This window comes from Enhydra lutris, unplaced genomic scaffold (genome assembly GCF_002288905.1).
Source record: "Enhydra lutris kenyoni isolate GAN:26980312 unplaced genomic scaffold, ASM228890v2 scaffoldscaffold4, whole genome shotgun sequence".
NCBI classification, from domain to species: domain Eukaryota; kingdom Metazoa; phylum Chordata; class Mammalia; order Carnivora; family Mustelidae; genus Enhydra; species Enhydra lutris.
In genome coordinates this window covers 20,446,787-20,459,405 of record NW_019154088.1, presented here as the reverse complement: position 1 = coordinate 20,459,405, position 12,619 = coordinate 20,446,787, and the positions used below count along the sequence as shown (strand labels likewise).

The window sequence follows — 12,619 nt, the reverse complement described above, 5'->3', positions numbered from 1 at the left end:
GCAGGTGACATGGACCCAGCACTCCCAGAGTCCCAGCTAGTATCCGTAAACTGTTGCAACACACTCACTAGCTGTCTGACCCCCACAGTGCGGGTGTTGGCCTGTAGAATGGGCTCAGGAGCCTGCCATGGTCACCGCCACCGTCTTGCTTTTTACGTCTCTCTCAACCACTCTCTTTTTTACTGAAATGTGTTTTATTTGCATTCTTGCTCCTCCACATAGAGTTTGTTTCGAAAGGCAGCTTTGGGGCCCCTGGGTGGCTCCGTCAGTTAAGTATCTGCCTTTGGCTAAGGTCATGATCTAGGGTCTTGTGATGGAACTCCCTGCTCAGTGGGGAGTCTGCTACTCCCTCTCCCTCTGCTCCTCCCTCCTATGCTCTCTCTCAAATAAATAAAATCTTTTTTTAAGAAAAAAAGAAAAGAAAAGAAGCTTCAGCTGTCAAGAGAGGGTCTTTGGGGGCTCAGTAGACATGACCAGCCAACCCCTGCTTTTCCTTGGCACAGTTTAGAAGAGGTTTCTTCTCAGTGGCAGACTGAGCGATCACAGGGCGTGCCCAGCGACTTCTTCAGTAAACAATTTTATTAAGATATAATTTACCTCCTATACAATTCCCCCATTTAAAGTGTATCATTCAGTGGTTTTAGTAGACTCACAGGGCTGTGCACCTAGCACCACAACCAATTTTAGAACCGTTTCATCACCTCATCCCAAAAGAAACCATATACCCATGAGGAGTCACTGGCATTTCCTCCCACTGCCCACTCAGTCATAGGTAACCACCAACCTGTTCTCTGTCCCTGTGGATTTACCTATTCTGGCCCAACTGCCTTTTATCCTTTCTTCCCTACTCCTGAAGCGAGCTACCCTGAGCAGAGTGTGCAGGATCTCTGGCAAGCCCATCAGGAATCTGGGTAGGATTTTAGGGTGTGCCTTTATGTTACCAGTGCACCCCACCTGACCTTGAAGGCATTGGAGCAGTAGAGGACCTGAGAGCAGCTGCCTGGACTCTCTTCCTCCCAATCCAGGCTGGACCTTCCCTGAATGACGTGGGACATCACCGGCTTACCAACTCAAGAAGACTTCAGCACCAGCATTGGCCTTTCCCCCCCACCCAAGATTTTATTTATTTGAAAAGAGAACGAGCAGGGGGAGGGGCAGAGGGACAGAGAAGCAGGCTCCTCGCTGAGCAGGGAGCCCGAGATAGGGCTTGATCCCACAACCCTGAGATCATGACCTGAGCCAAAGGCAGACATTTAACTGACTGAGCCACCCAGGTGTCCCACCAGGACTGGCCTGTAGGGTGAAGACACTTGGTCTCTAGCTGGCCCTATTTAAAATGCCACAGTTTCATGGCGCTCTGGAAATCTCAGCTTTCCCCTTTACTTCTTTCTGAACCATCTCCCCTGAAATCATGTTGAGGCAGACACTCAGGCAGTTGTTTGGAGGGAGAAAATACTTGACCGTAGCATGGGGACTCAGAGGGCACAAGCCACCTGTGAAGGGGGAAGCTGTAGGCATACAGTCCTCTCTCAATCCATTACGTTCATACCACCAGATGAATCTGATTTGAATCGCCCAGGTCTGGTTCTTCCCTGGATCCCTCAGTCATTTTACCCTGCCTCTCTGGGGTTCTCCCTCCAGACATCAAGGCCCAGACTTGCCCACCCCACAGGATATGTCCCTAAATTTCCTTCAGCCCATTAAATGTGGTTTTCACAGAGCAGTTGCTGGATTCAGTAATGCCTCTCGAGTGATACACACAAGTTTTACCCTTCATTTGGCCCCAAAACTGTCTTATTCTATCAGATAGTATGGCTGCCTAGAAGTGAGCCCGTTTCCCTGATTTTCACTTGTCTACATATGCATCCTCTAGTCCCCCCCCCCCCAAAATCACATAGTCTCCATAGTCCTTCTTAGGGCAAGGAAGTTAAGCTAGAATTTTCTAAAAGATCTTTACAAATTATGTCTAAGAATAACATAATTTATGGAGTCCAGTTTTCTGTTCCTACCTAATAATATGGTCTACTGTACACACAGGTATTTTTCCCCTTCCTACTTCATTGAAAGGTGCCCTGCCCCAAAGATCTTCTCTCTCTAATCCCCCCCCAACCATCCCCTAGGAGTGAGATGGGGGTAGTAGTGGTCTTTGGACAGTCTGACAAAAGATGGGCGTGTCCTGGGGCCCCTGCGTGGCTCAGTGGGTTAAAGCCTCTGCCTTCGGCTCAGTTCATGATCCCAGGTCCTGGGATCGAGCCCCGAATCGGGCTCTCTGCTCAACAGGGAGCCTGCTTCCCCTCTCTCTCTGCCTGCCTACTTGTGATCTCTGTCTGTCAAATAGATAAATAAAATCTTTAAATAAATAAATAAATTTTTTACAAGATGGGGTGTGTCCTGGAAGGATTGCCCAGCTGTTCAATAAAGTAAATAGTCCAACCTTCACACTTGTCCAGGTGCCCACGAATGACGTAGAAACCAGTAGTCCTGAACAGGGTCTGTACTGCCTGCCACTTCCTGGAATGATGTGGAAATCTATTTATGCACATCAAGTCATACGGCTACACCTTGAAGAGACTATAAGCTATTTAGTCCAGTTTCTTCATTATACATATACACTAAAGGAACCTGGGTATGGCTTAGTTAAGGGATTTAACCCAGTCATTCAACTAATCAATGACAGAGTAGGAACCATAACCCAAAACCTCTGATGACCAGTGCAGTGCTTTTTACAAAGCCTTCCTCACTCATAGACTGGGAATATCGAGTACACTCTGAGTCTCCCAGACCCACGGTGTACTCTCAGCAAGCACACAGTGAAACATATCCAGCTTCACTGCCCCCAAGAAGACAGCCTTACTCTCCTCCACATTTCCATTTTATGTGAAGCAGCCAACTCTAGGACAAATGATCCAGAAAGTCAGGAAGCAAGTTAAATAAATCTCCCTACAATTGTAATGAAAAAGTAGCAACTCAGTAAAAATATAAACTACAATTGTTTAATGGCTCAGAATCCTAGGTGGGCAAATGCTTAACTGTTCTCAGCGTCTGCAGTACTGGTTGTTGTAAACGCTTTAATCTCCAGAGCTCCTGAACTTTAGAAGCTGAAGCAACTATGAGGAATGTAATTTTATGTGTATCACCTTCATTCAGATGGTGATCGGGATCAGGATTATTGGCGGCGCTGGCTGATTCCTGCAGAGCCATTACTCACCCGTTTTGAGATGCCATAATGTGGGAGAAAAGGGAAGCCAACATGGAGGCACTTGGGTGGCTCAACTGGTTAAGTGTCTGCCTTCAGCTCAGGTCATGATCCTGGTGTTCTGGGATCGAGTCCCACATCAGGCTCTTGGCTCGGCAGGGAGTCTGCTTCTCCCTCTGCCTCTCTCTCTCTCTGATCTCTCTGTCTCAAATAAAGAAATAAGATCCTTAAAAAATGCCAAAAAAAAAAAAAAAGAAAGTCAACATCAAAGCTATATATTCTAAATGAGAGTAAGGTTATGTTGGAAGTTTTTTGAGGTGATCATAGACTTTGGAAACCAGGAGGGACACTGCAACTGTGTGTTATTCATTGACTCACAGGACTTTTGCATCCATAGGGGCCTTGAAACACAGTCTGCTCATTTAAAGAAGGCAGAAAGAAAGGTCAAACGATGTGTCCAAGTTCATGCTACAGGCTAGAGTCAGAGCAAAGATTATTCCAGCCTACTCTGCGAATCCAGTGTCTATACTTGCACTGTGATCAAAGAAGGGGGGAAGGAGTAAAAAAATTAATTTGCCAACATCTGGAATATTCCCTTAAGGGCTTATAGTTTTAATAATCACTTCAATATATATGATCTTCTTCTTTTTATTTTTCTTTTTTTTAAGATTTTATTTATTTTAGAGAGAGAGATATGAGAGAGAGAACACAGTGGGCAGAGGGAGAAGCAGACTCCCCAGTGAGCAGGGAGACCGACATGGGGCTCAATCCCAGGACTCTGGGATCATGACCTGAGCTGAAGGTAGACGCTTAACCAATTGAGCCACCCAGGAGCCGACAGATATTATCTTCTTAATGCTTATTATAATCCTGTGATGAAAGAAGGCCATTGTCCTCTATTTTGCGGCTGGATGAACTAAGGCTCAAATAAAGTGGGGGACTTGCCCAAGATCACACATCTATCAGGGGCCACAGAGCTGGGACTTGAGCTGTGTCCTTAGCCCAGGTTCATCTATAAAGTTGTCTTATCAATCTATCTGGCTTTATAAATGTCCCCCAGGCCAATATGTCTGTACCCACATGTTCCTAGACCAAGTCTTGGCAGACTTTTGCCTAACTCTATCAGCATTTTAGATGTTGTAAAGTCCTTTGTGTCATTAAATCAGGAAAATGGGTACAAGCTGATGAAGGAATCCTTGGCTGACAGCTGATTCTTGGATGTTACTGTATGCCATGTTTTATAAAGTATGTTCTAGGAGTTTCTTAAACCCTAGGTACAAAAGGACTAGCTGTTTGTTTCTAATTTTCATCTGTCCTGGAAGAGTAGGGTTTTTTTTAAAAGATTTTATTTATTAGGCACCTGGGTGGCTCAGTCCTTAAGCATCTGCCTTCAGCTCAAATCATGATCCTAGCATCCTGGGATTGACTCCTGTATCAGGCTCTCTGCTTAGTGGGGAGACTGCTTCTCCCACTCCTACTCCTCCTGCTTGTGTTCCCTCTCTTTCTCTCTCTCTCTCTGTCAAATAAATAAATAAAATCTTTTTTTTTTAATTTAGAAAAAAAGAAGATTTTATTTATTTACTTATTTTAGAGAAAGAACACAAGTGGGGGAAGGAGCAGAAGGAGAGGGACAAGCAGATTCCACACTGAGTGCGGAGCCCAATGGGGGCTTGATCTCAACAGGAACTCATGACCCCAAGATCATGACCAGAGCCAAAACCAAGAGTCAGAGGCTCAACTGACTGAGCCACCAGGCACCCCAGAACAATAGTTTTGATAATGCAGTAAAAAATGTATTATTAGAACAATAATCACACACTTGATTATTACAGCAGTATCACACTGCCATAAACATTTCTAATTGCTTATTCACAATTTTCTGTACTGATCTTACTGCAGGTCAGTTAACAGTTCACAGACCAGCATGGGTCTGCCAACCACATTTTGAGAAACACTATTCTAAGCAACGCCATTCCTGAGAGAAATTCCCTGAAGAGAGCTCCTTAATCAAAGAAGTTTGGGAGACCCCATAAGTATCAGTACACATTAGTATATTAAATTTGGGAGACCGTGTTAGTATCAGAGCACCTTAACATATTAAAGGCTCTGAGAAGTCCTGCAGTTTCATCATTAATTAACTCAGCATTTCCCAAACTGACCTCAAAACTCATTGTTCATGCAATACCTTTCAATATCCTGCAGAATTCATATTTCTGGAAATACAGTTGGCTCAGTCTTGCCAGCTACGCTCAAAGCACGGGTCCCAGGCATGCCTAAAATGAAAGCCTTTGTCCTTTACCCATCTCCTCATGTGCTTCCTTTTAAAAATAAATAATAATTCTTTACAATCTTTATTCTCTTGGTACACAAAGTCCTAGCTGCCTTTTACCATCTCCCATGCCTATTTCTACCTCTTCCTTAGCACTCACTGTGGGTGACCTTGCCCACAGAGAAGAAGATCAAAGTATCGTGTCCGAGACCACCCACTACACTCTGCCACTGCATATTGCAAATATATCTCTGGTCTACCTTCATAAAGGTGACTCATGACAGGTCGTCATCTTTTTCAACCCTACCTTTCACAAACAATAAAAATCCTCTTTCCTGTTTTCTCATTGTATGATAAATTTTCCTCTATTTGTAATGGTAACTGTACACCTAAACAGAATGTATAACTTTGACATAAAACACAGGCAGTGTTGTTCCATGAGCAGTGGTACCTCATGTGATGCCTCACTCCACTGCCCTACTCCTGCTTTCCACCTTGCACACTACGTGGGCTCTCATGACCTCCGGTGGGTGGTCCCCTGCCTTCTAATGGGTAATCTCAACCCTGAAATGTATCCCATGGAAATTCCAAAGCATTGCTCTCGTTCATATTCTCTTGACAGTTCTAACCACTGTCATTCTGTGTAAGCTGTGGGTTGTTCCTCCTAACCTCTTTGTTATGGTCACCCAGTGACCTTCAACAAGCTCTAATCTACTCTTCATCCTACTGATAGCTCTGTATTCTTCCTCAGCAACTCCAACGTCTGCACAGAGCTGCCTCCAGATAGACCCCAGGTACTGAGTCACACCCACCTCTCTATAGTCACCACCAGGTAATGAGCTCCCCTTATAGCCAGGCACTATGCTAGGATGCCCTAGAAATACGAAGTGAGTCAGCCAGGCTCCCTGCTGCTGGAGAATCTCAATTCCCAGGCTCTGACGTTGTGACATGTGTAAGAACATCTGTTGAGATCTCGGGGCAAAAACTTCCAAACTGCATTTCCCCAATATTAGTATTTCATGAGACATTAATAGAAAGCTCCTACTAAACACAGTTCTAGGGCTAAATAATATTTGGGAAACATAATTATATGTGCTAACACATATTGTGAATTTTGAAGAAGAAGCTATGTGTATAGTAGGTTTTGACAAAAGTACTTGACCTGCAAACCATCTTTTCCAGGAACCCATTGGAGACAGTATCATTCCTCTGACACCATTTGGGAAATGCTGGTTTGGAAGTAGCTATAGCCCACTCAGTCCTGCTAAATGCCAAGGACCAGACTGAAGTGATTCCAATATACAGCCTGGTTAGGTGGAAAACAGATATCTCTTGGTGATTTCCCTTAGCTCTGTCTTTTGAATAATAAATAAGTTCAGTCTGCACCTGATGCTCAATTACTTACATTTCCATAAGTATATTGTGTAATTTACCATCTAGAGCTCTAATGACTTCCCAGTCTATAGTCCTAGCCCAGACTTCCCTTCCCCCTAACTCAAGAGCTCCAGGGCCCATATATTGTGCTGTCTGCTGGACAACCACCTATTGGAGATCTTTAACAGAATGTCCAACAAGCACTTCAAATGCAATTTCTCCCACATAGAAGTGATTACTGCCCTCATAAAATTCTTTTCTCCATCTGCATTCCCTGATGGCCTCATTACCATCTTCCAATCAGAAACCTGGGACTTGTTCAGAATTCTACCCTCTCAGCCAAGTTGTCATTAAGTCCTCCTGATTCTATCTTCTAAGGAGCTCTTGAATTTGGTCCCCATATTCCACCCCCAACTGTCATTGTCTAATTTGGGGTCCTCACTATGCTGGTTTTCTTAGGTCAGATTTTCTGGGAAACAGACTCTGGGTTTCTGAGACTTGCATGTAGCCAGAGTATCTGAGAGAGCTATGGAGAATAGTCCCTTTTGAGGGAGTAGAGGATGAAAGACCAGGCTGAAGAAGTTGAACTTTGATAGTGGCCAGAATAAGCTCAACCAATTCTGTGGGGTGCTATAGAACTGGGTGATACCTCAGAATTGTCCCAACATGATGCAAGAGGTTGGGGAGGGGTGCATTCCCCTACTCCCCTCACCTGCCACTGGATATAGGCAGCCTCCCACCCCACCCCCAGGGCAATTCCCAGAATGGCCCTCAGCTGAGGGCCACCAACCACCAACTCTTGCAGCAGGTGGAGGAATGAGTGCCTTACTCCTGAGGGAATTGGGATGGTAACAGCATCCTTGTGCCTAATCTTACTGCTTTCCATTTTATCCCCACAACACCACCAGAGGGGTTTTTCTAGACCCAAATTTAATCATACTCTACCCTTTCTCAAAATCTGTCAGTAATGCTCCTTACCAACAAGATAATTCAGTTGTGATCTTTGTCTACTAACATTTATCAATCCTTCATGAGCACTGCTCCCCATGCTGGGCGTGAGTTTGTCCCATGTCTCTCATTAGTAAACTCCTACTCATCCTTTCAGGCCCCATGTAAGCACCCCCTCTTCTATGATGCCTTCTTTAATATCCTCAAGCAGGAGTAATAATCCTGTATATTCTTTATATAGATAGAGTCATTTACTTCTGTGATAATTAGACTGACTTCCTTTAGAGCAAAGCCTGTGTCATTCACTTGTGAAGATGAACGAATGAATCCATCAGCCATGTACATCAGTATTGTATAAAGCTGGTCTACATGGGCTAATTCAAACTAACTAGAGGTGCCTTCCATCTAGTCAGCTGTTCTTTCAGAGACTTAATCTAGTTGCCCACTGAGGGCTCTCAGTCCCCAGTGAGAGGCAGGGATGCTGTTCGGGGAAATTCAGCTGGTTCTGTACAGGTAGCTCAATGCTCTGAGGGATTGAGCATGTAGTACAATACTTCCCATTATGTTGATGCTGTCTCTCATGTTGAAAAGGGAGATAGCCAGTGACCTACAGGATTTGTTATAAAAGGTACCATATGGCATGACTGGCCTCAAGATCTCTCTTTTACAACTGAGCTTTCCCTTCGTGTCCATTCTGAAATTCTTGCCCTCATAGTTCCCTGGAATTGGACCAGTGGTACTTTGGTTGGGGTAAATGCATGCTAGGGCCTAGGCAAAGGAATTCATCTGTAGAAGAGAATTTCTGTGTCTGTTTTTATTTTTCTCTTTTCAAAATTTTTATATTTTGTAATGTATATCATATAGTAGTAGAGTAGCACATATATTTAATTTATAAATAAATAATGTTAAGAAGTATACACTAAAAACATTTTTTTACTAAGTAGCACATTGTTAAAAAAAATTAGAGACCCCTAGATTGGACTCCAAAGACTGGAGTCTTTTTTTTTTTTTTTAAAGATTTTTTTTTTTTTTTTTTTATTTGACAGATCACAACTAGGCAGAGAGGCAGGCAGAGAGAGACAGGAGGAGGCAGGCTCCCTGCTGAGCAGAGAGCCCGATGCGGGACTCGATCCCAGGACCCTGAGATCATGACCTGAGCTGAAGGCAGAGGCTTTAACCACTGAGCCACCCAGGCACCCCCGAAGACTGGAGTCTTCTTCAGCCTTCTTTCATTAGCTTTTCAGCTGATCTGACTGCTGAGCTAAGGCCCTAGGGAAATTCTAAAATCCAGGAACAATTAAGAATGAAAGATAGGGGCCCGAAGGAGAGCACGGCTAGGTGAGGAGAGCACAGAGACTGCATCTACACAGAGCCAATGAACCACCATCTAGTAAGACACTGAGAACCTGGAATACAAAGAGGCTGGAGGTGGAGCAGAGGATATCCCTCCTACCTGACCCCCATTACATAAGGGACCAGACTCTAGCCCAGTCCTGAACTTGGGGCTTGGAGATCAGAGCATCCAGGGTCAACCTCAAACTCTGGACCCAGGGATATTCCCCCACCCCTAACCTGGGACCTATCCATTTCCCATGCTCAGCCCCAAAGCTGGGATCTGGGACCAAGGCATTCTCTTGAACCCTGGACTAAGGCTTTTTCACACCCCACCCCAGCTTTGAACGCAGGTCAGGGCATTGTCAAATCTTGAACCCAGGATGCAAGTATTCCCAGCCCCCATCAGGACAGAGGATTCAAGTATATTGACCCTGCTGAACCTTTGGTTCCAGGTGACCCCTGCATTCACCATACCCACTTGCCCCTCTCCAGCTCTCTTTAGGGATTCTGCCCCTCCTCTCCAAAGTTCCACATTGATGAGGACCAAGGGGTAGGGTGGGGCAAGGTAGGGGTAGTCCTGATCCAGAATAGAACATCTGTTTCAGTGTTACTACTACAATAAAGGCTGTTGTATCACTCAGGCCAAGAAAGGAAGGGAAGGAAGGAAGGGGGAGATGGGGAAGGGTGAGAGAGAGGAAGAAGGGAAGGGAAGGAGGGGGGAAGAAAGAGGGAGAGAGGAAAGAAGGAAGAAAGAGTGGGAGGAAGAGGGAGGGTGGAAGATAGATGGAAGAGTAACAGTCTCTACCTCAACCAGGAAGATGCCCCATCTGCCTCTCACTGTGACTGGAGCTCACGTCAGAGTATAGCCAGCCAGAAACGAAGATAGTACTGGCTGCTCCACAGTGCCTATGTAGGATGATGAAAGACAGCAATCTGATTGGAGTCAGGACACAGGCGCTTTGTCTTAAGTTGCATTAGCATAACCGGAGCATCATTTTTACATAGATTATATGGTTATTTCGGGATGGCCATAGAGATTGATTGATGGGGGAATTGGGAGTGGTCTCTGGTCTCCAAGCCCCAAGTGTACACTCCCTAACATTGGAGACTGTTTGATGGGTATGACAGCATGCTATCTACAGTTTCCTTACATATGGAGTTGCCTGCGAGACAAAAATGATCAGAAGGAGAACAAATGCAATTCCTTTTTATATTGTTTTCAGACTCTTAGGCTCTTAGTAGTCTACCAGGAGCAGACTATAAACCCTTCGAAGGGTACAGCCACTTCTGGCTAATAAGATTTTGCATGAGTAAAGCATTTCAGTTAACATCAATTTTGCATGCACTATTTCATACATCCTTACCACAACCCAGCAAGGAAGGGTTTTTTTAATTTTTTTTTAATTTTTATTTATTTTTTATTTTTTGTCAGAGACAGAGAGAGCACAAGCAGGGGGAGCGGCAGGCAGAGGGAGAAGCAGGCTTCTTGCTGAACAAGGAGCCTGATGCTAGGACCATGACCTGAGCTGAAAGCAGAAACTTAACCAACTGAGCCACCCAGGTGGCCCATTATTCTTATAACCATTTTGCAGAAGGTGATATAAAAATTCAAGCAGCAAGTTTGTTTTGCCAGAACACTATCTTCTGCAGACGAAGTATCTGAGGCCAAGGTGGAGTTCATTGGTTTACCACTCACGACGGACAAAGAGCAGATGCTTACAAAGCCAGGACCCACATCCAAGACTCTCAGAACCCCATCTCCAAATTCTCCATCCTTATATCACGCTTGCTTCTCATCCCACCATGGTACTAATATTAGAGCTTGGCAACCACAAAGTGGTCCGTGAGGAATGGCAAACAAATGTTACTGGCTCTGCCTTTCTACTCTTGAATCTCCTGGGCAATTTGTTCTAACATCCACTGTGATTTTTTTGCAGCATGCAAAAGGAAAGAACAAGAACATGGGAAGGATAGAGGCAACACACCCAAAAAGCCCAGGTTGGTCTTCACAGATGTCCAGCGTCGAACTCTACATGCAATATTCAAGGAAAATAAGCGCCCATCCAAAGAATTGCAAATCACTATTTCCCAGCAGCTGGGGTTGGAGCTGAGCACCGTCAGCAATTTCTTCATGAACGCGAGGAGGAGGAGTCTGGACAAGTGGCAGGACGAGGGCAGCTCCAATTCAGGCAACTCATCTTCTTCATCAAGCACTTGTACCAAAGCATGAAGGAATAACCACAAACTAAACCTCGGTGGAAAAGCTTTAAATAAAAAAAAATTTTTAAAAGACCAGGACCTCAAGATAGCAGGTTTATACTTAGAAATATTTGAAGAAAAAAAAAGTGTTATTTATAGTCCAAAGAAACCAAAGACTTAGCTCACCTGCATTCTGACTTTGTTCGGAGACACACACTTCAGCGGGGCAACGACTTGGCAAGAAAAACCATGAGCCGGAAAGCACCACTGGATCTCACACCTTCAATCCATGATCATTCTCGCTGTGCTTGGCTGTTCGTGGTTTGGAGCATAGTGATTTTGAGCCATTGAGTGGACCTCTCTTAAGACCAGACTTTCTCATCTGTTCCACCATGCCTCGAAGGTGTATGGTGTCTCAGTACTGTGTGTGGGTACGTGAGTGCATACACACATACACACACACACATACACACATGCACACACCACCAGTGGTTAGGGACTTAGGCAGGGCTGGTCTTCAGGAAGGGTTGTGCTATAGGGGTGCAACCAACATAGTGTGGGGTTGTCTGAGTTCATTGGATAGGAGTGTGATTTCGCTCATCTAGCCTAGCGTTTGAACCTGCCAGGCCCACAACCTAAATGCAGATTCAAACCCAGCAAAGAAAATTTGAATGACACCTAAACCAGTGCATTCTCTTTGTTTGTTAAGGAATGTTCAGATATTTTTTAAGAAATGAAACAAGAGTCCATCCATTAAAAAAAAAAAATCACCTAGGTACCAAAGAACACACTTAATATTATAGTGCAGGTATTTTATTGCAATGATTTTAATAACCAAAGCTATTTTTACACAAGATACTATGTAAAGTTATACGTATGAACTGATCTAGCTGTAATACACATGCCACATAGGATCATGACTATTATTTATGACTCTTGACACATTTGAAATATTAGTTTTCAGAACTGGCAAGAAAGAATGTAGCTTCAGGGAAGCAATTAATATCATAAGAGAGAGGTCAGTGTAGTGGACAGGTACAGCCAGATGGCACACTCCCTTGCGGGATCCGTAAATGACACTTAAGTAGACACATAGACATGATGCAATAATCTATTTATAGCTGAGAAAACCTGGGGATTCTTCCATAGTAGGACCCCATTTGTAAATTAGAATACTAAGTTTAGCAGAGCAAGTAATTAAATTAGAAAATTTGTTCTAAGTAATGCTTTTTTAGTAAAAGACCACTGAATAAAGGATATCATACTTAGGTTAATTTGACTTAAAGTTGCTTTATGCA

General features: G+C 44.1%; 1 protein-coding gene across 1 annotated transcript in view; it reads left to right on the top strand.

The window, feature by feature from the left end:
* Positions 1–11,784, top strand: part of LOC111140668 (one cut homeobox 1) — a 36,840-nt gene extending 25,056 nt beyond the window's left edge. The window contains exon 2 of the mRNA XM_022492876.1: positions 11,060–11,784. Coding sequence (XP_022348584.1) covers positions 11,060–11,352 — 293 coding nt within the window. The 3' untranslated portion in view covers positions 11,353–11,784. The remainder of the gene's footprint in view (positions 1–11,059) is intronic.
* The last annotated feature ends 835 nt before the right edge of the window (positions 11,785–12,619 follow it).